This window comes from Sorex araneus, chromosome 6 (assembly GCF_027595985.1).
Source record: "Sorex araneus isolate mSorAra2 chromosome 6, mSorAra2.pri, whole genome shotgun sequence".
NCBI lineage: Eukaryota > Metazoa > Chordata > Mammalia > Eulipotyphla > Soricidae > Sorex > Sorex araneus.
Window position 1 is genome coordinate 26198242 of NC_073307.1, and position 24536 is coordinate 26222777.

At 44.1% G+C, this 24536-nt stretch overlaps 1 protein-coding gene across 1 annotated transcript in view; it reads right to left on the bottom strand.

Annotated features, from left to right (window-relative positions):
• DDX46 (DEAD-box helicase 46) overlaps window positions 1-21136 on the bottom strand; it is a 48628-nt gene extending 27492 nt beyond the window's left edge. The window contains exons 1-10 of the mRNA XM_055142423.1: window positions 20975-21136; window positions 15797-15985; window positions 14038-14181; window positions 11802-11901; window positions 9658-9823; window positions 8999-9150; window positions 6406-6519; window positions 4758-4923; window positions 2657-2777; window positions 287-462 (exon numbers count right to left, since the gene is read on the bottom strand). Of these exons, the coding sequence (XP_054998398.1) occupies window positions 287-462; window positions 2657-2777; window positions 4758-4923; window positions 6406-6519; window positions 8999-9150; window positions 9658-9823; window positions 11802-11901; window positions 14038-14181; window positions 15797-15985; window positions 20975-20991 (1345 nt within the window). The 5' untranslated portion in view covers window positions 20992-21136. The remainder of the gene's footprint in view (window positions 1-286; window positions 463-2656; window positions 2778-4757; window positions 4924-6405; window positions 6520-8998; window positions 9151-9657; window positions 9824-11801; window positions 11902-14037; window positions 14182-15796; window positions 15986-20974) is intronic.
• Between the last annotated feature and the right edge of the window lie 3400 nt (window positions 21137-24536).

Below are 24536 nucleotides of genomic sequence, written 5' to 3' on the forward strand. Positions count from 1 at the left end.
AAATCTCAACATAAGTAAACAGATAGATGCATGAGGAGTCTACCTGCCGAGTCAGAGTTTAAAAACTGAGCTGTGCCAGGACAGGCTGTTTTTGTACTTCAAGATGTCACTCCAGAGCTCTGAAGATTCTCACTCCACCTGCTGGTAAGGGGAAATCAGCCCCAAAGTGCCAACTTCATAAAGGAAATGTAATAAAGATATCTTTATTGTTGTAGTAAAGAACGTTATAAAGTTTCAGGTCTTTCTAATTCACGAACAACATACAGCTCAATGAAAGAAATTATACCTATAGGTCCTTCTCCTTCTTCTAATGACCTCTGATCCATGATGTGTCTAAACATAGGCAAAAGAAAAGCAATGGTCTTCCCGCTTCCTGTCTTGGCAATACCAATCAAATCCCTTCCAGACATTATAGCAGGAATCGCTTGGGTTTGGATTGGTGTGGGCTTTTCATAACCATGCCTTAAAAACAAGACAAGACAAAACTGAAATTAATATTGCAAATCACAGTGTCCAAAAGGGGGAGAGGAGGGAAGGAGAGAGAGAGTGAGAGAGAGAGAGGAAGGAAAGGAGGAATGGAGGGAGAGAGGAACAGAGGGAAGGAAGGAGGGAAGGAGGAAAAGCACCTGCCATAGAGGCAGGCAGGGGGTGGAGGTGATGTGAAGGAACTGAGGGACACTGGTACTGAGAAATGTACACTGGTGGAGAGATGGGTGCTGGAATACTGTATGACTGAAATCCAATCATGATCCAAAGAAACTTGGTTTGAGAGCAATGACAAAGGAGACATGTTGTGTCCTCAGTGTTCAGGGAGAATAACAACCCTGCAAAATCCAGCTGCCAAATGAATTAAAATCTGAATCTGAATTTAAGACATAATCCTCAATGAAAACGTGGCAATATAGCCTTTGGGACAAAAAACAAAACAAAACAGTTCCTTACAAAGCTTTATGCTGAGTTTATAGATCCACTAATACTTGGCTAAGAACAAATCTCAACATAAGTAAGGATCTATATCACAGTGATTCAATTAAAGTTAAAAAAAAAATTAAATCCTAGGATAGCTAAAGAACCAGTAAAGTTTTCAAAATCAGAATATACATCATTTGGTAGGAAAAAATGAAATACTGAGACATTCTACAATATATGGAGCCTTAAAAATACTGCACAATGGGGCCGGAGCGATAGCACAGCAGGTAGGGCGTTTGCCTTGCACTCAGCCGACCTGGGTTCAATCCCCGGCATCCCATATGGTCCCCCAAGCACCGCCAGGAGTAATTCCTGAGTGCAAAGCCAGGAGTAACCCCTGAGCATCGCTGGGTATGACCCAAAAAGAAAACAAAAAAAAAATACTGCACAAGAGGCCTGAGGGATAAAACAGCGGGTTGGGTTTTTGCTTTGCACGCAGTTGACCCGTGTTCAATCCAAAGCATCCCTTATCGACCCTCAAGCACCACCAGGAGTGATTCCTGAGTGCAGAACCAAAAGTAAGCCATGAGCATCGCCAGGTGTGACCAAAAAATGCCAAAAGCAAACAAAATCAAACCCCAAAAAAGAAAAGAAAATATTGCACAAAGTTAAAGAAGTCTGTAACAAAAGACAACATTAACATAATACTATTTTACATAAAAATTATAAAATATGCAAACCCATAAAAACAATAGAGTGGCAGCTGTCTGGAGCACAGCTTTTTAGTTTTTCTATTTTATTTTTAGTTTTAGTTTTGAGCGCCACATCGGCAGTGTTCAAGGGGTCACTCGTGGCTCTATACTCAGGAATCAGTCCTGGCGAGCTCAGGGAACCGTATGGGATGCTGGGGATTAAACCTGGGTCAGCCATGTGCAAGACAAGCTCAGTACCCCACTACACTATCTCTCACTACCCCACTACACTATCGCTCAGCTTTTTAAACTGTAGACTGCCAACTCCATGTGGGATCATATATCTGATGGACTAAAGGAAAATTTGGCAATAGTAAAACTAGTAAACAGGCAGTGACAAAGATTAAAAAATAAAAAGCACATATAATGAATCCACAGTGTTTTTAACAGTGCTTGCATTTCTTGGGCAAAAAAAGAGGCCCAGGTGGAAATTTAAAGCACTCTGGTCTAGAGAAAAGTCTGGACCAGGGTGTAGAAGTCTCCTCTGGGGATGATGAAAATGTTCTAAAATTAGATTGAAGTTACTATTGTACCACTTCATAAACATAGTAAAATCCATTAAATTATAAACTTTAAAAGACAAACTTTGTTGTAAAAATTATTCTTTACACGGGTTCGATTCCCAGCATCCCATATGGTCCCCCGAGCACCGCCAGGAGTAATTCCTGAGTGCATGAGCCAGGAGTAACCCCTGTGAATCGGCGGGTGTGACCCGAAAAAAAGAAAAAAAATATATACTTCAATGAAGTAATAAAGTAGTAAAAATGTGGGGCTGGAGATAGTGTAGCAGGTAGAGAGCTTGCCTTGCCGTTCGTGACCCAGAGTCTGCATCCCATAAGGTCCCCTGAGCACTGAGCCAAGAGTTACCCCTGAGCATTGCTGGGTGTGGCCCCCAAATCAAACCAAAACTAGTAAAAAATGTGACCAAGGAAAATCTCTGTGTAGAGTTAGATTAGCAAGTAATTGGAAAAGGTGGAAAATTCTTAACGACTTACTTTTTGAGAGAATTTAAAATCTTCATGGAAATTCCACATTGGACCCAAGATTTAATTGGTTTGGGACAACCTTTTCCCTTTACTGTAATGCCTTCCATTTCCAACCGAAATACGTTCACCTCTACAAAACAAAATGCAGATTAAAATACAAATATTGCTCTACTAATACTTCTACTCTTCTATTAGGCATAGCAAGATACTTCTTTTAGTCTTAGAATCACCTACTAAAGGAGAAAGGCTACAAACCAAAGCAATAAACATCTCAGAGAAAAGTTAAAGAAACTAACTTTGTAAACTACTCGTGAAAAAAAAATCCCAGTTTCTAGAACCTGGCATTCATTTATCATAAACTGAAACGGTGATCAAATAACCACCATAGACAAGTAAAGCGACAACTTGTTCTCCAAACAAGAGGAACTTAGGATTATCTTATATTCTACCGCTACTACAGATTCACATTGGATACTAATCTAAATTCAGGAAAGAAATGGATATTATTTGATAATATAATAGGATTATTTTCAACCAAAAAAACTCAACAATGTATACCAAACAAATTTAACTTTTCTTTTTCAGGGACTGGAGCAATAGCAGAGCGGGTAGGGCATTTGCCTTACACGCGGCCGTCCCTCTCGGAGAGCCCAACAAGCTACCAAGAGTATCCCGCCTGGCAAGCTCCCAGTGGCGTATTCAATATGCCAAAAAGAGAAACAAGTCTCACAATGAAGAGTTACTGGTGCCTCCTTGAGCAAACTGATGAACAACAAACTACAGTGCAGTGCTTTTTCGTGGGGGGCGGGGGGGTGGGAGGGTGGGCTAGTGGAAAGCATCTAAGACATGCTCAGGGGTCCAGAGGGCCCCTCAGGTGATTCTTGGTCAACCTGGCCAAGTGGGCCTATGGTTCAACACAAGGGCCCAGGTGTGCACTGCCATTCAGACCCCCTGTGATGCTGGCGATTACACAGGTCACCCCAATAGAGCTCAGGGGACTTCAAGATCACACCTGGCAGTGTTTGGGAGCTGTCAGGGTTATAACCAACAATGTTTTGGACACCATGCTGTGCCTGAGATCAGATTAGGGCTGAATGCACACACGGATGCACCTGAACGAACCCCTTTACTATCTCTCTACCTCCCTCTCATTTATTCTCGGGTCACACCCTGCAGCACTCAGGGAGTCACTCCCTGCAGCGTTTGAGGGGGCCATTCTTTGCTAGGGAGAGAACCCGGGCCGCCTGCCTGTGCACCAATGCCTGGAGCTATCACTCCAGCCTGATTCTCACATAAGCTTTCCAATGGAGAGTCCCGTGTTCATTTATGACATGACATGGTCTACATGGATATAACATGATCACCAGGAGTGGATCACCAGAAGATGGAGCTGGAAAGAGCACCACTAGTTGGGGCCAAAAGCAAAGCAAAAATTGGGAACAGAGCGGTAGTATGGTAGTACAAAGGGCAGGACACTTGCCTTTTGCACACAGCCCACCTAGGTTCGATCCCTGGCACCCTATGCGGTCTTCAGAGCTTACCAGTACAGATCCCTGAGAACAGAACAATAGTAAGCTCTGAGCACTGCCAGTGTGACCCAAAGACAAATCAGAACAATTATTTTTTTAAACAGTAACTTCTTTTTTGGCAGGGTTTTGAGGCAATACGAGATGCTCAGTGGTTTCTCCTGGCTCTGCACTCAGGAATTACTCCTGGTAGTGTCAGGGGAGCATATGAAATGGCAAGGATCAAACCCAGGCTGGACACAAGCAAGGCAGGAACTACCGTACAATGTCTCTGGCCTCAAAGTAGAATTTTTTTTTTTTTTTAAATTTTGGGTCACACTCAGCAATGCTCAGGGGTTACTCCTGGCTCTGCACTCAAGAATTACTCGTGGCAGTGCTCAGGGGACCATGTGGGTTGCCAGAGATTGAACACAGGTCAGCAGTATGCAAGGCAAATGTCCTACCCACTGTACTATCATTCTGGCCCCTCAAAGTAGGAACTTCCTACACTTGATCCATCAATTTATAAGCCAATCCAAATTCACCACTAGCAAATTCAAGAGCTGTGTCCTATCTACGATGATCAATAGATAAAAGTAATTTACCCTCTTGGGACATTTTGGCTAATTCTGGAACTTCAACGTAAAAGTTTTTTCTAAATGGTTCATATTCAATTTTTCCATGATCAACTGGTTCTAGAAGCTTTCTCTGTTTTGTCTGATAGCCTGTAAGAGCTGTCTGAAGATCAACCTCTTCCTCCTCTGAAGAATACTAAAAAAAAAAGGGAAAAAAGAGAGATCAATTCATCATATTTTCTCTTTATGGCACCAATACTGATAGCAATTTTTCCTCTCAGAAAAAATTTTGCTTTCCGAGTTGTCACTTTCTAAATTTTTCAATGGGTTTTTCTGTTTGTTGACCCGTAGAGAAAGTTCTAAACACAGTATGAAGCTAAAGTTGTAATTCTGATAGGCCTCCAGTGATGCTTGGCTAAGAATACTGGATGTTTTCAATATATATAAATTTTTGGCAAGGGGTTGTTCAGGCCACAACCAGTAGTCCTCAGGAGCTATTACTGGTTCTGGCTCAGAAGTGACTCCTGGAAGTGGTGGAGAGACCACATGGAGTGTCAGAAATGGTATCAATTTTGGCTAAATTCAAGGCAAGCACCTTACTTCCCTTACTCTCTTTCTAAGCCCCCACCATTTTTTGGTTTTTTTGGGTTTTTTTTTTTTTTTTTTTTGTTTTTGGGTGATGTTACTCCTGACTGCACTCAGGAATTACGCCTGGCGGTGCTCAGAGGAACCACATGGTATGCCAGGGATCATACCTGTCACATGCAAGCAAGTGCTCCACCCACTCTGCCATCTCTCCAGCCGTCTTTCCAGTCCTTATGCAAATTTTTATAATATGAAGTAACTCAATTCATTCTATCACTTCAGTTCTTTTTTTTTCACTTTTGAGTCAGATCCAGCAGTGCTCAGGGTTTAGTCATGACTGTGATGATGGATCACTCCTGATGATGCTCAGGAGACAGTATGTAGTGGCAGGGTCAAAACTGAGTTGGGGGGCTAGAGTGCTAACACAGCGGTAGGGCGTTTGCCTTGCATGTGGCCGACCCGGGTGTGATTACCAGCATCCCATATAGTCCCTGACCACCGCCAGGAATAATTCCTGAGTGCAGAGCCAGGAGTAATTCCTGAGTGCAGAGCCAGAAGTAATCCCTGAGCATCGCTGGGTGTGACCCAAAAAGAAAAAAAAAAAACCAACCAAGTTGGCCACATACAGGACAAATGCCTTTCCACTGTAGTTTCTCGGGCCCTCACTTTATTTCTTATACCTGAAGTATGCTGATGAAGCACAGGGGGGAATCAAAAAAGTGGACATACAAAGAGAAGTCAATGATGTCAAAATAATCTAGAACTGCGTATTTAGCTATGATATTATTGAAAATTACAACAAAACCTCACTAGTAATTTGATACATTAAGTTTTTTGGTTTTGTTTAGTATTTTGGCAATACTCAGGGGTTACTCCTGGCTCTGCACTCTGGAATTATGCCTGTCACTGCTTGGGAGACCATATGGGATTCTGGAGATCAAACCCAAGTCAGGCACATGCAAGACAAACCTATTCTCACTGCACTATCACTTCGGTCTCAAAAGTTGACATATTAAGAGCAAAAGTTAATCAATGCTTCGTAATGCATAGTTCCAGGTAGTACCAAAACAAGTGAAAAATAATGAAGAATTACCTCCATGGCATCTTGATCATTCTCCATCAGCTCACCTTTCTTCTTATCAGAATCTACAACTGCCTTTTTGGTCGTCACAACAGTGACAACTTTTGTGACGGTCGGCCCAGACTTCTGAAAAAAATAAAAAATAAATATTTTGTAAACGTAAGTTTTAAAGAAATACAAAAGTACAATGATAATGATCACAATACATTTTAACTTCGATGCCAGTGACAATTAAAAACAAAGTGCTTTCTCCTTATTTCCACTCCTTACAATTTTAAATGCAATGTTGTAGCTGGTCACTGTCACTGTCACTGTCATCCCGTTGCTCATCGATTTATTCAAGCAGGCACCAGTAACGTCTCTCATTTAGAGACTTATTGTTACTGTTTTTGGCATATCCAATACTCCACAGATAGCTTGCCAGGCTCTGCCGTGCGGCCGAGATACTCTTGGTAGCTTGCCGGGCTCTCTGAGAGGGGCGGAGGAATCGAACACAGGCCAACTGCGTGAAAGGTGAACGCCCAACCGCTGTGCTATCGCTCCAGCCGTTGTAGCTGGTAACATGTTTATATGCAGTCTGTTATACATTAAACCCTTTTCTTATTTTGGAGTTACCAGGAATCAAAGAGCCATTTCTGGTGATGCTCAGGGAAACTTGGGGTGGAGGTGGGTTATGCTGGGAAAGATATATGATGCCTTCAATCAGATTTAGGATCTCTATCACTTGAAATATTCCCCTGACCACAAAACTTTGGGGTAGTGGTGGGGCACATCAGGCACTGTTTGCTGGCTACACCCAATGGTGTCAGAAACCACACCCGGGCCATCTACTGCAAAACACTATCAGCCCATTGAGCTGAGTCTATTCACCAACCACCAAGAGTGATTATATTTTTCAGTTTTTGGTTTTTAGGCCACACCCAGGCAGTGCTTAAGGTTTATTCCTCCCCGGGCTCAGGGATCACTCCTGACAAAGGTTAGGGGACAATATGTGTCTGTCACATGCAAGGTTTATTGTAGGTCTTATCCTCTGTAACAGTTCTCTGGTGTTGCAAAAGTGACTTTTTTGCTTGTTTTGTGACCACACCTGGCTGTGCTCAGGGCTGACTCCTGGTCCTCTGCTCAAGGGATTATAAGTGATGCTAAGGACTGAAATAGATCAGCTATGTGCAAGAAAAGCACCCTACCCACTGTACTATGTCTGCAGCCCTTAAGAATGACATTTGAAAAATAATTAGACCTAAAATTTACTAGCTCCAAAGTACTTATAAAAATATACTTCTGGGGGCTAGAGCAATAGCACAGCGGGTAGAGCATTTGCCTTGCACACGGCCAACCCGGGTTCGATTCCCAGCAACCCCATATGGTCCCCCAGCACCGCCAGGAGTAATTCCTGAGTGCAGAGCCAGGAGTAACCCCTGTGCACTGCTGAGTATGACCCAAAAAGAAAAAAAAATATATATATATATATTATATATATATATATACTTCTGAACTACAGCACATCATAAAAATATTAAGGAAAAGAAGATAAAAATATAGCCTTCCTCCAAATAAGAATATATGTACAGATGTATGTATCTGCATTTCAGAGATGAGGAAAAACATCCTAATACAGTCACCATGTCAGTAGTGATTAATAAAATGATAATAAGTTCAACTTATTTTTAAATAAGCCTTTAAAAAACTATTAAAATATGAATTTTTAAAAACAGAAATCTAAAATGTAGGGGCTGGAGAGATAGCACAGCGGGTAGGGCGTTTGCCTTGCACGCGGCCGACCCCGGTTCGATTCCCAGCATCCATTATGGTCCCCTGAGCACCGCCAGGACTGATTCCTGAGTGCAAAGCCAGGAGTAGCCCCTGAGCATCGCCAGGTGTGACCCAAAAAGCAAAAAAAAAAAAAAAAAAAGAAATCTAAAATGTAGGATGTACAGATCTTTAAATATATAAATCTAGGGGACCCAGGCAACAGTACAGTGGGTCAGGTGTTTGCCTTGCACGCGGCCAACCTGGGTTCAATTCCTGGCATCCCTTATTGTGTCTCAGCACTGCCAGGAGTAATTCCTGAGTGAAGAGGTCTTGGGTCAAAGTGAAAATACTGCTGCATATAAGGTAGGGCTCTTGCCTTATATGCGGCCAACTTGGATTTGATCCCTGGCATCACCTATGGCTCTCAGAGCCTGCTAGAAGTGATCCTTGAGGAAAGAGCACAGAGTAAGCCCTGAATATAGCCATGTGCAACCCCAAAATGCACATATACATACATATATTTTATAACTCACTGTCACTGTCATCCCATTGCTCATCAATTTGTTCGAGCGGGCACCAGTAACATCTCTCATTGAGAGACTTATTGTTACTGTTTTTGGCATATCCAATACACACGGGTAGCTTGCCAGGCTCTGCCGCACGGGCTCGATACTCTCGTTAGCTTGCCGGGCTCTCCGAGAGGGGCGGAGAAATCGAACTCGGGTCAGCCGCGTGAAAGGTGAACACCCAACCGCTGTGTTATTGCTCCAGCCCCATATTTTATAACATATATGGCATATATATATATATGTAGATATATATATATATCTTTAAATATAACAAAATTCCATACCTTCTCATTTCCCCCACCGCCTTTTACACTTCTCATGTTAAATTTTTTTACTTCTTCTTTGACTTCTTCCATGTAAGCATCTAAAGGATCTAATTCTTCACCCTCCATTTCATTTCCTTCCTTTTCACCTTCTGCAGGATCTTCTTCATCATCTAAAATAACAAAAAAATACCTCTTTTGGTATAAGAGTCTCAAAAGGAACTACTTCATAATCAGAACACATTCTACCTTTCTAACATTTTCTTCCTCACAAGCCAAATATCCTCTCCCATTACTTTAGGCAAACTGCAATTCATATAGTCACACTTGAAAGTTTTTTATTTTTCGGTCACTTGGCTGTTGTCAGAAGCTATCCCTGGATTTGCTTGCTCCCAGCAGTGCAGGAGACCATGCAGGGCAAGGAATCTAACCCAGGGGCTCCTAGACACATTACACAAGTACTCTTCGACCGAGCTACTTCCCTAGCCCCACACTTAGGCATTTGAGGGTTTTACAGGTAGGGCTTATCCTTGCCACCCCTCACCTCAAATTTTAACCTCTCTCTAGCATCAAAAGTGTGTGCTCCTCACAATGACAAAATGTTCTTAAAATTCCAAGTGAAATATTACTCATGATTCTAAAATATTCTACAAGAGTTGCTACACAGATTATTAATGTACCATCATCATCTTCTAAACTCCATTTTTTCCCTTGTTTCATTTCTTCAATCTCCTTTTTCAGTTCTCCGATATTTTCCATGGCCTTTTTACGTTGCTCTTCTCGCCATTTTTCTACTCTTTCTTTACGCTTTCTCATCTCTTCCTCTAGCTTATTCTGGTCAAAGTTCTTGGAGGAAAATAAGACAAAGAAGAAAAGAAGTAAACAATTTTATTCCATGTGACATTCCAAAGAAGTTTTCAAAATAAAAAAAAAAAAAAGGGAGGTAGAGAGCTAGTCCAATGGGATGAGTGCATGCTTCGCATGCTGAAGACCTGGTTCAGTTCCCAGTACCACGTGATCTGCTGAATACCCAGAGAATGAACCCTGCGCACAGTAACTACCTGATATGCCCCCAAAACCAACAAATAACAAAGTACAGAAAAGAACAATAAGTATATATAGAAACTCCAAAATACACAGCCTATTTAGTAGATGACACATCTTTCTGTTTCATTTGACTCCTGGCTCTGCACTCAGAGATCCTGGTGAGTCAGGGGGGCCACATGTGGTATCTGGGCTCAGACATGGGTAGGCCGTGTCCAAGTGCCTTACCTGCTGTACTACCGCTGTGGCCCGTGATACACCTTTTAAATACAAGCATAACTGGGACTGGAGCAATAGTACAGTGGTTAGGGCATTTGCCTTGTACTCAGTCGAGCTGGGATTGATCCCCGGCATCCCATGTGGTACCCTGAGCAACACCAGGTGATTCCTGAGAGCAGAGGCAGGAGAAAGCCCTGAGCACATCGCCGGGTGTGACCAAAAAACCAAATAAAAAAAAAAGTAAAGCTGATGCTTTATGTATATATGACATTAGGGTTACTTCCCAGCAGAAAGTTTTATTTTTCTAGCCTCCAGTTATAAAGTTCCTATAAAAAGTCATGCCAAAGATTTATTGAGATGATTAACAGGCACAGATAGAGTGTACAGTAGGGAAGATACTAGCTTTGCATGCAGCCAATGGAGTTCAATCCCAAGTATGACACCCAAGCCCCACCACGAGTGATCCCAGAGCACAGAGCCAGGAGTTAAGTCCTGATACTGCTGTGTGGCAACCAATACCCCTCCAAAAAAAAAAAAAGATGAAGGTACACCCCAAAACCAAACACCAACAAAAAAATATCACTTGTACTACTTATGCTACATTCACATAATTTAAAATTTCTATTTGAGGGTGTAGGCAATGAGGGAGTGTTGGGCCACACCTAAAGATGCTAGAGACATACTTCTGGCTCGGTGCTCAGGAATCATTCCTGGCTGTGCTCAGGGAACTGTAGGTGGTGCTGGAGAGCAAACCCAGGTGAGCTGCATACAAGAAAAGCACCATACCCACTATACTATTTCTACAGTCCAAAGATTTCAACATTTATTCCTTTGTTAATTTTGGAACCATACCCAGTGGGCTTACTAACCCTGTGTCTATGTTCAGGGATAACTCATGCAGTCGTCCAGGTGGAACCAAGTTGGTTGCAAGCAAGGAAAATATCTTAACCCCTGTACTCTCTCCCAAGCCCTTAAAAATTCACTTTTAGGGGGCTGGAGCAATAGCACAGCGGGTAGGGCGTTTGCCTTGCATGCGGCCGACTTGGGTTCCATTCCCTGCATCCCATATGGTCCCCTGAGCACTGCCAGGAATAATTCCTGAGTGCATGAGCCAGGAGTAACCCCTGTGCATCGCCAGGTATGACCCAAATACTTAAAAAAAAAAAAGAAATTCACTTTTAGTGCTGGAGCAACAGTATAGCAGGTAGGGTGTCTGACTTGCATGCAACCAATCCTGGTTTGATCCCAGGCATCCTATATGATCCCTCAAGCATCACCAGAAGTGTTTCCTGAGCAGACTCAGGAGTGAGCCCTGAGAAATACTAGATGTGGAAAAAATAAAAGTAAAAAATAAAAAACACTTTTAAATTTAACGATAAGGAACAAGGAGCAGAGATGTGGCTCAATATTAAAGCATATGCCTTGCATATATAAAGCCCCGAGTTCAATCCCTAGCACTGGATAAAACATACAGTACACTTTTTAAAAAGAAATTAACTGCAGAAGAGAAAACTGCTATTATTTCCAGTCTGAAGTGATACTTGTAAATTAGTTAACATACGCCAGCATCTTTTTCTTTTTCATCCTCCTTGTCGTCTTTGTCTTTTTTCTTCTCTTTAGAACTTTCCCCACTATCTGTTTTTTCTTTGGACCTAGATCTTCTAAAAAAGGAGACAGAAAGAGAATGTCAACATCCCATTACTGCTTTAAAATAAAACACTTAAAAATACTTTTAGATCAGAGTAACAGTACAGTAGATAGGGCACTTGCGTTGCACAGAGCAGACGTGGGAAAGAAACCAGGCACTCCATAATGGTCTCCCAGCCCTGCCAGGACTGATCCTCAAGTGCAGAGTCAGGAAGAAGTCCTGAGCACTTCTGTTTTTGGGGTGTGTTCCAAAAGCCAAAGAATAAAACTTTTAAATGCAATATAGCAAAATGTGTTATAAACCATACAACACTGACTGCAAATATTATAAGAAAATCTGCTAAAGTAAAAGCATAAAAACAACTGCAAAATCTAAGTGATAAAATTTAGTACTTAAAAAAGTACAGATTTAAATAGTATGTAACAATTTATATAAATAATTGGGGTCTTTAGGTTACACCCTGTAATGCTGGAGCTTACTCTTGGCTCAGTGCTCAGGGCTCACTCCCGGTGACCGCTGGGGACCATGTGGTGCTGAGGACAGAACCCAGGTTAGCCATGTGCAAGGCAAGTGTCCTACCCACTGTACTATCATTCCAGCCCCTATAAAATATGTTAAGTGGCAGTAATGTATATTTTGACCTTAGCTTATGAATTCTTGCAATGGAGATTACTTAGTTTTATGTAAACAAGATGCTTTTCTATCATGATTGGTGCTTTCTTTGATATCTTCCAAAAGCTGACAGACAACAATTACTATTTGTCAAATTCAATTGTAAACTTTAAAGCCTATTAAAGTGAATTTCAACAAACAGGGACAAAACAGATAATACAGTGGGTGGGGACTAGAGCAATAGGACAGTGGGTAGGACGTTCGCCTTGCACACAGCCAACCAGGGTTCGATTCTCAGCATCCCATATGGTCCCCCGAGCACCTCGAGGAGTAAGTCCTGAGTGCAGAGCCAGAAGTAGCCCCTGAGCATCGCCAGGTATGACCCAAAAGCACTGTAGCACTGTCGTCCCTTTGTTCATCAATTTGCTCGAGCGGGCACAAGTAACGTCTCCATTGTGAGACTTGTTACCCAAAAGCAAAAAAAAGAAAATACAGGGGTTATGTCATTTGACCTACATACAGTCAACACTGATCTGACCCCCAACACTGCACGCACACAGCTGCTGAGCATCACCATGAAGAGCGACACCTGAGCAAAGAGCCAGAATAGACCCAAGCACTGCTGACTACGGCCCCAAAAAACAAAATTCAGACAAGAGTTTATGATGAGACACTCATACTTTTTTTTTAGAAATGATAAATCAATATTTTAATTTCCATACAAAGGTATATAAATATGCATATTTGGCACAGAAAACCATAAATCATTTAGAAGGACCAGAGATTATTTTGAAAATAGTTTTATACCTACTATATTAATAGTTGGACTCAAAAAACTATTTTTTATATTTATTTTTTTGAGCATTTCATAATAGTAGCTGCAATGGGAACATTCTCCATTACTAATATTATCCTATGTCTATTTTTTTTAATTAATTTATTTTTTTAATTAGTGAGTCACCATAATGGTAGTTACAAATTTACCCATCTTCGTGCTTGTGTTTCCCTCATACAATGTTCGAGAACCCATCTCTCCGCCAGTGTTCCATTCTCCACCACCAATGAACCCAGTATCCCTCCCACTCTCCAATCCTCATCTCCCCCACCCCCATCCCACCCCGCCTCTGTGGCAGGGTATTCCCTTTTTATTGTTCTCTCTCTCCTTTTGGGTGTTGTGGTTTTCAATAGGGGTATTGAGTGGCCATCGCGTTCAGTCTCTAGTCTACTTTCAGCACGCATCTCCTTTCCCTCGAGGGATCCCCAACCACATTTTACTTGGTGTTCCCTTCTCTATCCGGGCTGCCTTTCCCCTCAGCATGTGAGGCCGGCTTCCAAGTGAGACACTCATTCTTTATGAACAATAAAGACTCTTTTGAAAATGAAGATAGGCTTGGGATTTTGCGCAGTGGGAGAACACTAACTTGCACGTGAAGCCCTGGGTTTGATCCTAGCACCAGGGGAATAAAATCCAATAAAAATAACTGGAGAAAGAGTCAGCTCCCAACCTGCATGACACATTCAAACCAATAATATTCACCTATTCTCAGTTTTCTTGCTCTTGTTGCCAGGACTGGAAGATCGGGATCGCCGGCCCCGGCTTCGACTCCTTGACCGCCTCCTGTCTCGACTTCGAGATCTTCTTCGTTCCCGACTCCTGTCTCTTTCTCTACTTCTGGAACGTCTGCGACCACATAATATTAAAAAAAAAAAAATTCAAATACATAAGTTAGCACAATCTAAATGTCAAGTTAGAATTTTATTTTTTCCAGTTTTTGCCCACACCTAGCGATGAAACACAGGTAACTCCTGGCTCTGCACTCAGGAATCATTCCTGGTGGTGCTCGGGGGACCATATGAGATGCTAGGAGTTGAACCCACGCAAATGTCCGACCCATTATACTACCTCTCTAACCATCAAGGAAGAGTATTTTCCCTTAGAAACATGTAAAACCTTTGCAAACTCTGCTCTCAATGTTTCAAAAAAATTTAAATTATTTTATGACCAGCTCACAGCACCTGTTCAACCTTGACATCTTTCCAATTTTAGCGCTGTAGCACTATAGTCCCATTGTTCATCGATTTGCTCAAGTGGGCACCAGCAATGTTTCCACTGTAAGATTTACTGTTAATGTTTCTGGCATATCGAATACACCACAGGTAGCTTTGCAGGCTCTGCCATGAGGGCGGGATACTCTCGGTAGCTTGCCGGGCTCTCTGAGAGGGATGGAGGAATCGAACCCGGGTCGGCTACATGCAGGGCAAACGCCCTATCCGCTGTGCTATCACTCCAGTTCCTTCCAATTTTTTTTTTTTTTTTTGCTTTCTGGGTCACACCTGGCAATGCACAGGGGTCACTCCTGGCTCTACACTCAGGAATTACTCCTGGCGGTGCTCAGGGGACCTTATGGAATGCTGGGAATCAAACCCGGGTCGGCTGTGTTCAAGGCAAATGACCTACCTGCTGTGCTATCACTCCAGCCCTTCCTTCCAATTTTAATAAGAAACTATTGATAAAATCTTTTTCAGTAAAGGGATTTTTGTTTTTAAACTGTACTTTAGAGGACTAGAGCATTCCTGCCAGGAGTGATCTCTGGGTGCAGAGTCAGAAATAAGCCCTGAGCACAGATAGATACGGCCCCAAACCAAAGATAAATAAATAAAACTGGTTTGGTTCCACAATGGTCAGTGTCCACGATCAAAAACCAAACGAAAATACTTTTTGGATTTGTTTGTTTTGGGTACTCAGGGATTATCCTGGTTCTCACTCAGGCATCATTCCTGAGTGTTCAGGGGACCACACAGATTAACAAGGACTGAACTTGGGTCAGCCACATACAAAGGAAGAGCCTTACTCACTGCACCCCCTTGCCTGTCCCTCAAAACACAACCTTTTATCTCAAGGTAAAAACATCTGACTCGAGTCAAGTAATATGTAATCAAGAAAAGTTAAATAAAAATTAGGGTGTTCAGACCCAATGAAATAATTCTCAGGACAGTTAGAATAGAAACACCTTCATGGCACAGGATCTATCATTCTCTTCTGTTTTTAACCTCCAGAGGAATTCAGGGGTTCTTTGGATTGCAGAAAAATACATCCTAACATTTCCAAACTGAAAATACACTACTTGAAAGTTTTTATTCGCAGCAAATTATTTCCATATCTATTCAAACAAGCTAGGACTAAAGAACAAGGCCTGCAAGGGCCTCTAAACACCAGTCCAAAACATCTTTCTAAGGAAGTCTGATTTAGCTGAGAAAGCCAATTTATCTGAGTTCTCTGGCGATGAGTGCCTTACCTTAGGCGTTTTCGGTCCCTTGACCGAGATCTTCTTTTATCCCTGCTCCGAGACCGCTCTCTCCTTCGGTCTCTATCTCTGCTTCTAGAACGTCTGTCATCACTTCTTTTACTTCTTTTGTCTGAGGGTGAGCGACTTCTAGACCGACTTCCAGAGCGGCCTCGAGATGCTGATCGCTTACGGTAGTGGCTAGAATATTAAATTCAAGATTATGTTAGTCAAAGAAGTAGCTGTTGGGGTGGGGGGGTAGAGCGATAATACAGCAGGTGGGTATTTGCCTTGATTGTGGCCGACCTGGGTTCAATTTCCAGCATCCCATATTGTGCCCCAAGCACCACCAGGAGTAATTTCTGAGTGCAGAACCAGAAGTAACCCCTATGCATTGCCGGATATGACCCAAAAAGCAAAAATATAAAATAAAATAAAATAACCAAGTAGCTTTTTATATACCTAACTTAAATATTATGTATTTTGGGCTGGAGTGATAGCACAGCGGGTAGGGCGTTTGCCTTGCACGCGGCCGACCCGGGTTCAAATCCCAGCATCCCATATGGTCCCCTGAGCACCGCCAGGAGTAATTCCTGAGTGCAGAGCCAGGAGTAACCCCTGTGCATCGCCGGGTGTGACCCAAAAAAAAAAAAAAATTATGTATTTTTTTTAATTCAACAGGACCAGAGTGTGCAAAGGTCCGAGGGGCATGCTTTGGACATGGAAGGCCCGAGTTTTGTCCACAAACATGGTTCTCTAAGTACCACAAGAACAGATTATGAACATAGAGCCATGAGTAGCTCCCGAGCACTGCCAGGTATGATCTTAAAAGTAGAGTCGGAAAGACAGGACAGATGCTAAGGCACCTGACTTGCACACAGCCCACCCCACTAGATCCCAGGCACCATATGGTTCCCTCAACACTTCTGGGAGTGATCTCTGAATGCACAGCCAGGAGAAAGCCCTGACAAGAGGGAGGGAAGGGCCAAAACCAAAAATAAGTAAGCAAAAAATGAAAATAACAGCAACAGGGCTGGGAGACAGCAAGCAGTGGCAGTGAAAGTCCCTCTGCTTGCAAGGGTCCTCCTGCCCCAGCCCCTGCCCTTCCGGTGTGATTCTGGTGGGACCTCGGCCCAGCCTGCGGGGTAGCATGACGAATGATACCTGGCAAGGGGGCACGGGGTGAAGGCATACATACTCAACAAGGATCGCCAGTGGGAAGACAGGGGCATCAGCCACGTGTCATCTGACCACGTGGAGAAGCTCAAGGGTCCCTGCTTCTCAAGGCTGAGAGAGACAAACTGATCTCAGAGATGCTGGAAGCTGAGCTATCCTAGGAAGGCCCAGCCACCACTGGCTGCCACTGGCCCAAGGTCTCTGGATCGTAGGCAGGATGGGGGCAGGCGAGTTCCCACCTACCAAAGGCCTGGCGCTCCACCCACCCACATCCAGCTCCAACCACTGCCAGAGAAACACCTGTAGCTGATCTTCCCGGCCCCAAAGTCCCTGCACTAAACCTCCAAACTTCACAGAGCTGACAGCCCAGGAGAAACAAACAAAGAAATTAGATGGGAAAATTGAGTAGAAGCCCACTAAGCTCAGTGGGTGAAAACTAGAACACGGAAGTCTTAACTCGCACTAACAGCTCAGTAAATCCTCAGGCCATCACTCTGGCAACACCATTATGGGATCTATGTTGTAATAAGCAATATAAAGGAAATTAATTAGTGGCTAAGGAAGCAGGCTTGGCACAAGTAGGTGAGAAGTGTGACTGGTGTCAGAATACTGAATACCTGAAACAACTGTGTTGTGAACAACTTTGTAAATCATGGTGTTTAAATAAAAATTTTAAATGTGAAAAAAAAATAACAGCAACAAAATATCAACCTGCAGATTAAATCCTCAAACTTAATAAATTTTTTAAAATTTTTTTAAAAATTTAAAATTTCTTTAAAATTATTCTTTTTTTTTTTGCTTTTCGGGTCACACCTGGCGATGTACAGGGGTTACTCTTATTCCTGGCAGTGCTCAGGGGACCATATGGGATGCTGGGGATCGAACCCAGGTCAGCTACGTGCAAGGCAAATGCCTGACCCACTGTATTGCTCCAGCCCCTTTAAAATTATTCTTTAAAATTATAAAATCAATCTTTCTAAAAAAAAAAAAAGAACTCTTCTGCTAGAGGACATTTAGAAAAGGAAAAAAAACTGTCTTGAAAGAAAAGCAAAGACACTGCACAGTACAGACCAAGCTCCATCCTCTGGGTTCAGCGCAGCTTGCATCCTGGGAGAGGAAGATGTGCCGAAGGAAAGAACAGGATGTTGTGTTTGGAGAAAACATAGTCAAGGGGCAAAAGGGGAATGAGAGGCAGGAGATTTGCTATTCTTACTAGGGAATTAAAAAACACCCAGCTATTAGTGTTTGTTTCAGTCTTGAAGGAAAAAAGAAGGAATCAAGGCTATGGATGGGGGAGGAGCAATTGGGCCACAGACACCGCAAGCTTCAGTACTGGAGAAGTAAGCTTAATTGGTGTGTTCATGAAACAACAAGGAAGGCAACTTCGGCCAGGGCTGAATGAGTGAAAGCGCCATGACAAAGTCACAGAAATAGGCAAGGTAGCAAAATATGGAGAGCGCTTTACGAAGTCTAACAGGACATTAAAAGGATTGGCTCTTGCTTTATAAGAACTCGATCGAGCAGAGAGTATGTTCCTGGCTACGTTCAGAGGCGCTCCCTCCGCACTGCAGGGTTCCCCACAAGCAGGGCATACAGCCCAGCGCTCTCAGCCATCTACGGGACCCTCACTGTGTTTTCGTAACCTCTGTATCACTGTCACTGTCATCCCGTTGTTCATCGATTTACTCGAGCAGGAGCCAGTAAGGTCTCCATTAATCCCCATCATGTGCTACTGTAGCCCAATGGCATACTGGGGGCTTTTTCAGGGTCAGGGGAACGAGGACCGTCATTGTTACTGATTTTGACATATCGAGTACACCACAGGTAGCTCGCCAGGCTCTGCCATGCAGGCGGGATACTCTCGGTAGCTTGCCAGGCTCTCCGAGAGGAATAGAGGTTTAAAAAAAAAAAAAAAGAGTAAAAATAAATAACACTTCCATGAAGTGGGACAGAATATAAGCACTTCCCAAACACCATGTATGACCCTTGGGCTCTGCGAAAGTGATCCCTGAGCACATCCAGGAAAAGTCCAAGAAAGACTTCACGGCCAGAGAAACAGTTCAATGGGCTAAGCACATACTTTGCGAGCCCAGTTTAGACCCAAGAGGATATCCCGAGCACCTACAGCGATTAAGCCCCAAACAGAGTCAGGAGTAACCCTAGCACAGCCGCCTTTGTTATAGGCCCAGAACAAAAAAGTAAATAAAACACCTTCACAAGAATTTTCTGTAGTTACACAGTTTTTACACAGCAGTTTATTTTGCAGTTAGCATATTTCCTGGTATACGGGGCTGGAGTGATAGCATAGCTCTATCATAGCATAGGGTAAGGCGTTTGCCTTGCACGCGGCCAACCCAGGTTCAATTCTAAGCATCCCATATGGTCCCCTGAGCACCGCCAGGGTTGATTCCTGAGTGCAGAGCCAGGAGTGACCCCTGTTCATCCAAAAAGCAAAAAAGCAAAAAGTGTGACTCAAAAAGCAAAAAAGCAAAAAACAAACAACAAACAAACAAACAAAAAAAGCATTATTTCCTGGTATTTGGCAAACTCGACCCTTAAACTCCAATTCCATGAATATAAATTTCATTTCAATAAAGCACTATTAGCATTTTTTAAAAAGTAAAAAAATAAGAAATAAAAGTAAAAATCCAAGATCTACAATCTTCCAGTCATTGCTAGTCATCTTTAAAACAAAAACCTTCTGTTTTCTTGTCTTGATAACCTCCAGTTATCAAGTCTGTGTTCTCCCTTGAACACAATCTCACTAGCTTGTCTCCATGCATCTTTGCAGGCCTACATACCACTGAGAAGCCCCTGTTCTTGCTCCCCTCCCATCCTTCTAAGTAAGTTTCATAATAAGCACATCAGACAGGGCACTTGCCCTGCATGCACCTAACCCAAGTTCAAACCCAGCACCACATATGGTCCCTGCAGTACACCAAGAATGACCGGGGAGCACAGGAAGGAGTAAGCCCTGATCACCATCAAGTGTGACCTCCCCAAAAAAAACAAAAAATAAATAAAATCGTATAAGAAAAAGTTGTTTTTGTTTTTGGGCCACACCTGGCAGTACTCAGGGTTGGTTACTCCTGGCTCTGCACTCAGGGGTCCCACCTGGCCAACTAGGAGAGCATATAAAATACCTAGGATCAAGCCTGGTTGGGGTGCATGCAAGGCAAACGCCCTGAGCGCTCCGGCCCTACAATTTTTTTTTTTAAAATAACACAAAACCCTCAGAGTCCCAGGGGTGTGAGGTTCCTGTCTCTTTTACACTGTGAGCTTCGGTCGGCTCGCCTCCCTCCTAAACTTAACTATTAAATAAATGAGACAAAATAAAATCTCAAGCCTTGACCGGTGAACAGGCTCCCGCCCGAGAGCTTTCTCTACAAGGATGCTACTTCCCAGCCCCCAAGATCCAGCACGCCAGGAAACACATAAAGAACTATGAAATCGGGGCAGCGGAGGCAGGACCTCGCGTCGAGCCCCCGCTCCATCCCCCCTACGCCACCGTGCCCCCAGAGTGAGGAGCGCCCACTAAGCACAGAGGCCGGAAGAGCACCCTGAGCAGGCCTGGTGGGTCCCACCACCACCTCCCAAGAGCGGGAAAAAAAAGGGGTGGGTGGGTGGGCGTGTGTGTGATCTATATTCGGGCAATAAATGCGCACACCGCCCACCCCGTAGATGCCTGGCCATCCCCTGCCCCGTTGGGTGGAGGAAACGCTTGGCCGCAGACTCCTCTCAACGGACTTAGGAAATAACACATCGGCAGGGAGGGAACCCGGGGGGGACGCGCGTCCAGGCGGGGCTGCAGACGCGCAGCGCCGGGACCCCCGGCCGGGGCCGCCCTGGGGAGGGTGTGAACTGGCGGGCCCAGCTACAGGGCGAGGACACCCGAGTGGCCGCACGTGGGGTCGCGCCCGGCCCGGCCAGGCCAGGCCTGCGCCCCCCCACCCCGCTCCTGCCCCTACCATCCCCCGCAGCCCGCAGGAAGCCGCCTGCCCGCTCAGGCCTCACCGTGACTCCCGGCCCATCCCGCCGGCCGCACGCGAGCACGCGCTGGAGAAGCGGACAATGGGGAGGCCGCGCTGCGCCCGCTCGCCCCGGGAGGAGTAGCGCTAGCAGGCGGCGGCACGGACGGCGCTGACGGCCATACGAGGGCGGCCAACGAAAACAGGAAGTGCCGGCCCCGGCAGCAGGAGAGAGAGAAAATGCGGCCGGAAGCTGCCGACTCCGCCACAGCGCCACCCCTCGCCCGGAGGGCGCGCGCCCAAGGAAAAAGCCTGGGAGGAGTGTTTTTTGGTGTTTTGTTTTGTTTTGTTTTGTTTTGTTTTGTTTGCGCCACTAAGAAGTCACTACTCCTTGGAAGGTGTCTCAATCCTGAAATTCAGCCAAGATCAGCCAGGAGACCACCAAGACGTCATAAGGCATCCCTGAGCGGCCCCAACTTGTTTCTTTTTTTTTTTTTGCTTGCTTTTTGGGTCACACCCGGCGATGCACAGGTTACTCCTGGTTTTACACTCAGGAATTACCCCTGGTGCTGCTCAGGGGACCATATGGGATGCTGGGAATCGAACCCGGGTCGGCCGCATGCAAGGCAAACGCCCTACCCGCTGTGCTATCACTCCAGCCCCCCCAACTTGTTTCTTGATTGACGTCTACCTTAACCTGCACTAAGAGATGCTACACACTTCTCACGCTTTTATTCATGCATTCATTCATTTTTGTACCTCCTTAGATATTGTGCTAAATCCCAGGGATGAAAACATTGAAAACACAACATCTATGGAACACATATGTATATTTCCTGAGGAAGTGGCCCTCGAAGTAGTATTTGATCATTGAATAGTCTTCACTTGAATATTTGCATCGTGGTGGAGCTGATGGAAGATCTAAAATGAATCAGGAAGATAGCATGCAATGGATACTTTAAAAAAAACTTAGGGGGGGCCGGAGCGATAGCACAGCGGGTAGGGCGTTGGCCTTGCACGCGGCCGACCCGGGTTCGATCCCCGGCATCCCATATGGTCCCCCAAGCACTGCCAGGAGTAATTCCTGAGTGCAAAGCCAGGAGTAACCCCTGAGCATCGCTGGGTGTGACCCAAAAAGCAAAAAAAAAAAAAAAAAAAACAACTTAGGGATTGGTATCAAAGATATAATACAGGGGTTAAGGAGCTTGCGTTGCACTCGACTACAGTTGTTATATGGTCCCCCCAGCACCACTAAGAGTAATCCCTTAACACAGAGCCAGAACTAAACCCTAAGCACTGGTGCACAGTGTCCCCGGGGCAACCCCCAATAAAAAGGGATGGACTGGTTATTTTCATCTATAATTAGTCCAAATACTCTGATTTAATTGGTGTGGAGTGTTTCCTGTACTAATGAAATTTTTTTTTAGATTATGGTGTTACTGTTTTTGGAATATCAAATACGCCACAGGTAGCTTGCCAGGCTCTGCCATGCGGGCGAGATACTCTTTGGTAGCTTGCCAGGCTAATCGATGAGCAACGGGATGATAGTGACAGTGATACCCAAAAGTGTTATATTACGTTATATGCCCATGACGTATTCAATGAGCAACGGGATGACAGTGATACAGTGATAATTATACAGTGACAATTATAATTGCAATATATTGTTATACTGTATTTGGTGTTGTAATTTTTGTGCTTTTGACATACAAGTACTGCAACATCAGGGTCACCAAAGTGTCAAATACTCTCACCACTACCTTTAGGTCCTTTTGGTCCATTTCAACCCTCCCTACCTTCTTCCAACCGCTTTTATATTCATATTGGTAAATTCTGTGGGTCAGAATCAAATAATTTTTTCCATTTCCTTACTATATTTTGTTTTGTTTTGTTTTGTTTTGGGTCCACACCGGGTGGTACTCAGGGCTTACTCCTGGCTCTGCACTCAGGAATTATTCCTGGGGATCATATCGATGCTGGGAATCAAATGCAAGGCAAGCACCCTACCCATCTCTCCGGCCCATCTCTCCACTTCCAATTTATTATTTTGGTTGTTTTGAGACCACATCTGGCAGTGCTCCAGGCTTACTCCCAGTTCTGTGCTCAAGAATCACTCCAGGGCACGGCTAGGGAACTGTAGTGGATGCCGGGGATCAAACCCCGGTCAGCCACTTGCCTACTAGATCTACTATACTCTCTCCAGCCCCCACACTCTGATTTATTTTGCTCAACAGGACACTCTATTCCCATCAAAGTTGCAGCCAAAAGCAAGATTTCAACTCTTCTCATAGCTAAGTAGTATCCCATTATATGCAATTGACCAATTTCTTTATCCACTCATCCATTACCATTGGACACTTGAGTTGTTTCCAGATTTTTAGCTGAAAACTGTCATAGAGTTGAAAACTCACATTTACCTAATGTTTTAAGTTTTCACATCAAAGCATAATATAGAAGGCTTTTTGGTTTTTTGTTTTTGAAGGGTTTTTGGGTTTTGTTTGTTTAGGGGATGTGCTCAGAATCACTCCTGGTGGGCTTGAGGGACCATATAGGATGCTGGAGATCTGTTGGATTCCCTCCTGGCACTGTTTCCGAACTACCTGGGCTTTACTCACCTTGTTGAGTAAACCTCCAGAATTTTCCTCAAGGCTGAGGGCTTCAGAGACACTGGTCCAAAGATGGAGAAAAACAGCACCAAAAGAGGTGCTGTCTCCACATAATCTGTAATTGCTGTGCCTCAGTTAACAGAATCTGCTGAATCATTGCCCCATATATTACCAGCAGCTCAGTTTGACTTTGGGTCGACTTTCCTCCCTCTCAGAAAGCTTATGTTGAGTCACCAAATCACCCTTCCTACCATAGTTTCACCCAACACAGTGCATCCAAGGCACATCTCACGCCCCAAGAGCACTGCCAGTTCTCCATGATTATGTTCAACTTCGAAGTGCTGTACTTCCCAGCCTCGTTTCCCATTCTATCCCTGTTCCCCGACTCTTTAAGCAGTTCCTCTTTCCCTCGATTAGCCCAGCTATTTTCAATAAATGTTGAAGCCACCAGCCTGTGACTCTTTGTTTCATCAGCTGGGGGAATGACTATCAATCCCAAATGAACCAGGGGACATGACACAGCGGATCGGTGACAGGGATCCAACCTGATTAGGCTGCATGCAAGGCAAGCAAGGATACTACCCTACCCGCTGTACTATCACTCTGGTGGATCCCAGAAAAGTTTTATAGTGTGGTCTTTGAGTGGATTTGCACATCAGAACTCTTGGAATGGCAGGGTATGAGCAATAATATGGCAGATAGGGTAGTTTGCCTTGCCTGTGGCCAACCCGTGTTCGATCCCTGGCATCCCATTTGGTCCCCCGGTAACAGCCAGGAGTAACCCCTAAGCATCTCCTGATGTAACCAAAAATTAAAAACTTCTTGGACTAGAGAGATTGTACAGGGGCTAAGGCATTTACCTTGCATGAAGTTCAATCCATGGCACCACTGATGTTCACCTAAGCACCATTGAGGGTGACCTTGAGGACCCACAGGTATGACCCATACCACCCAGAAAGCCTTTTCATTTCGAGGGCTGAAGATAGTACAGCAGATAGGGTG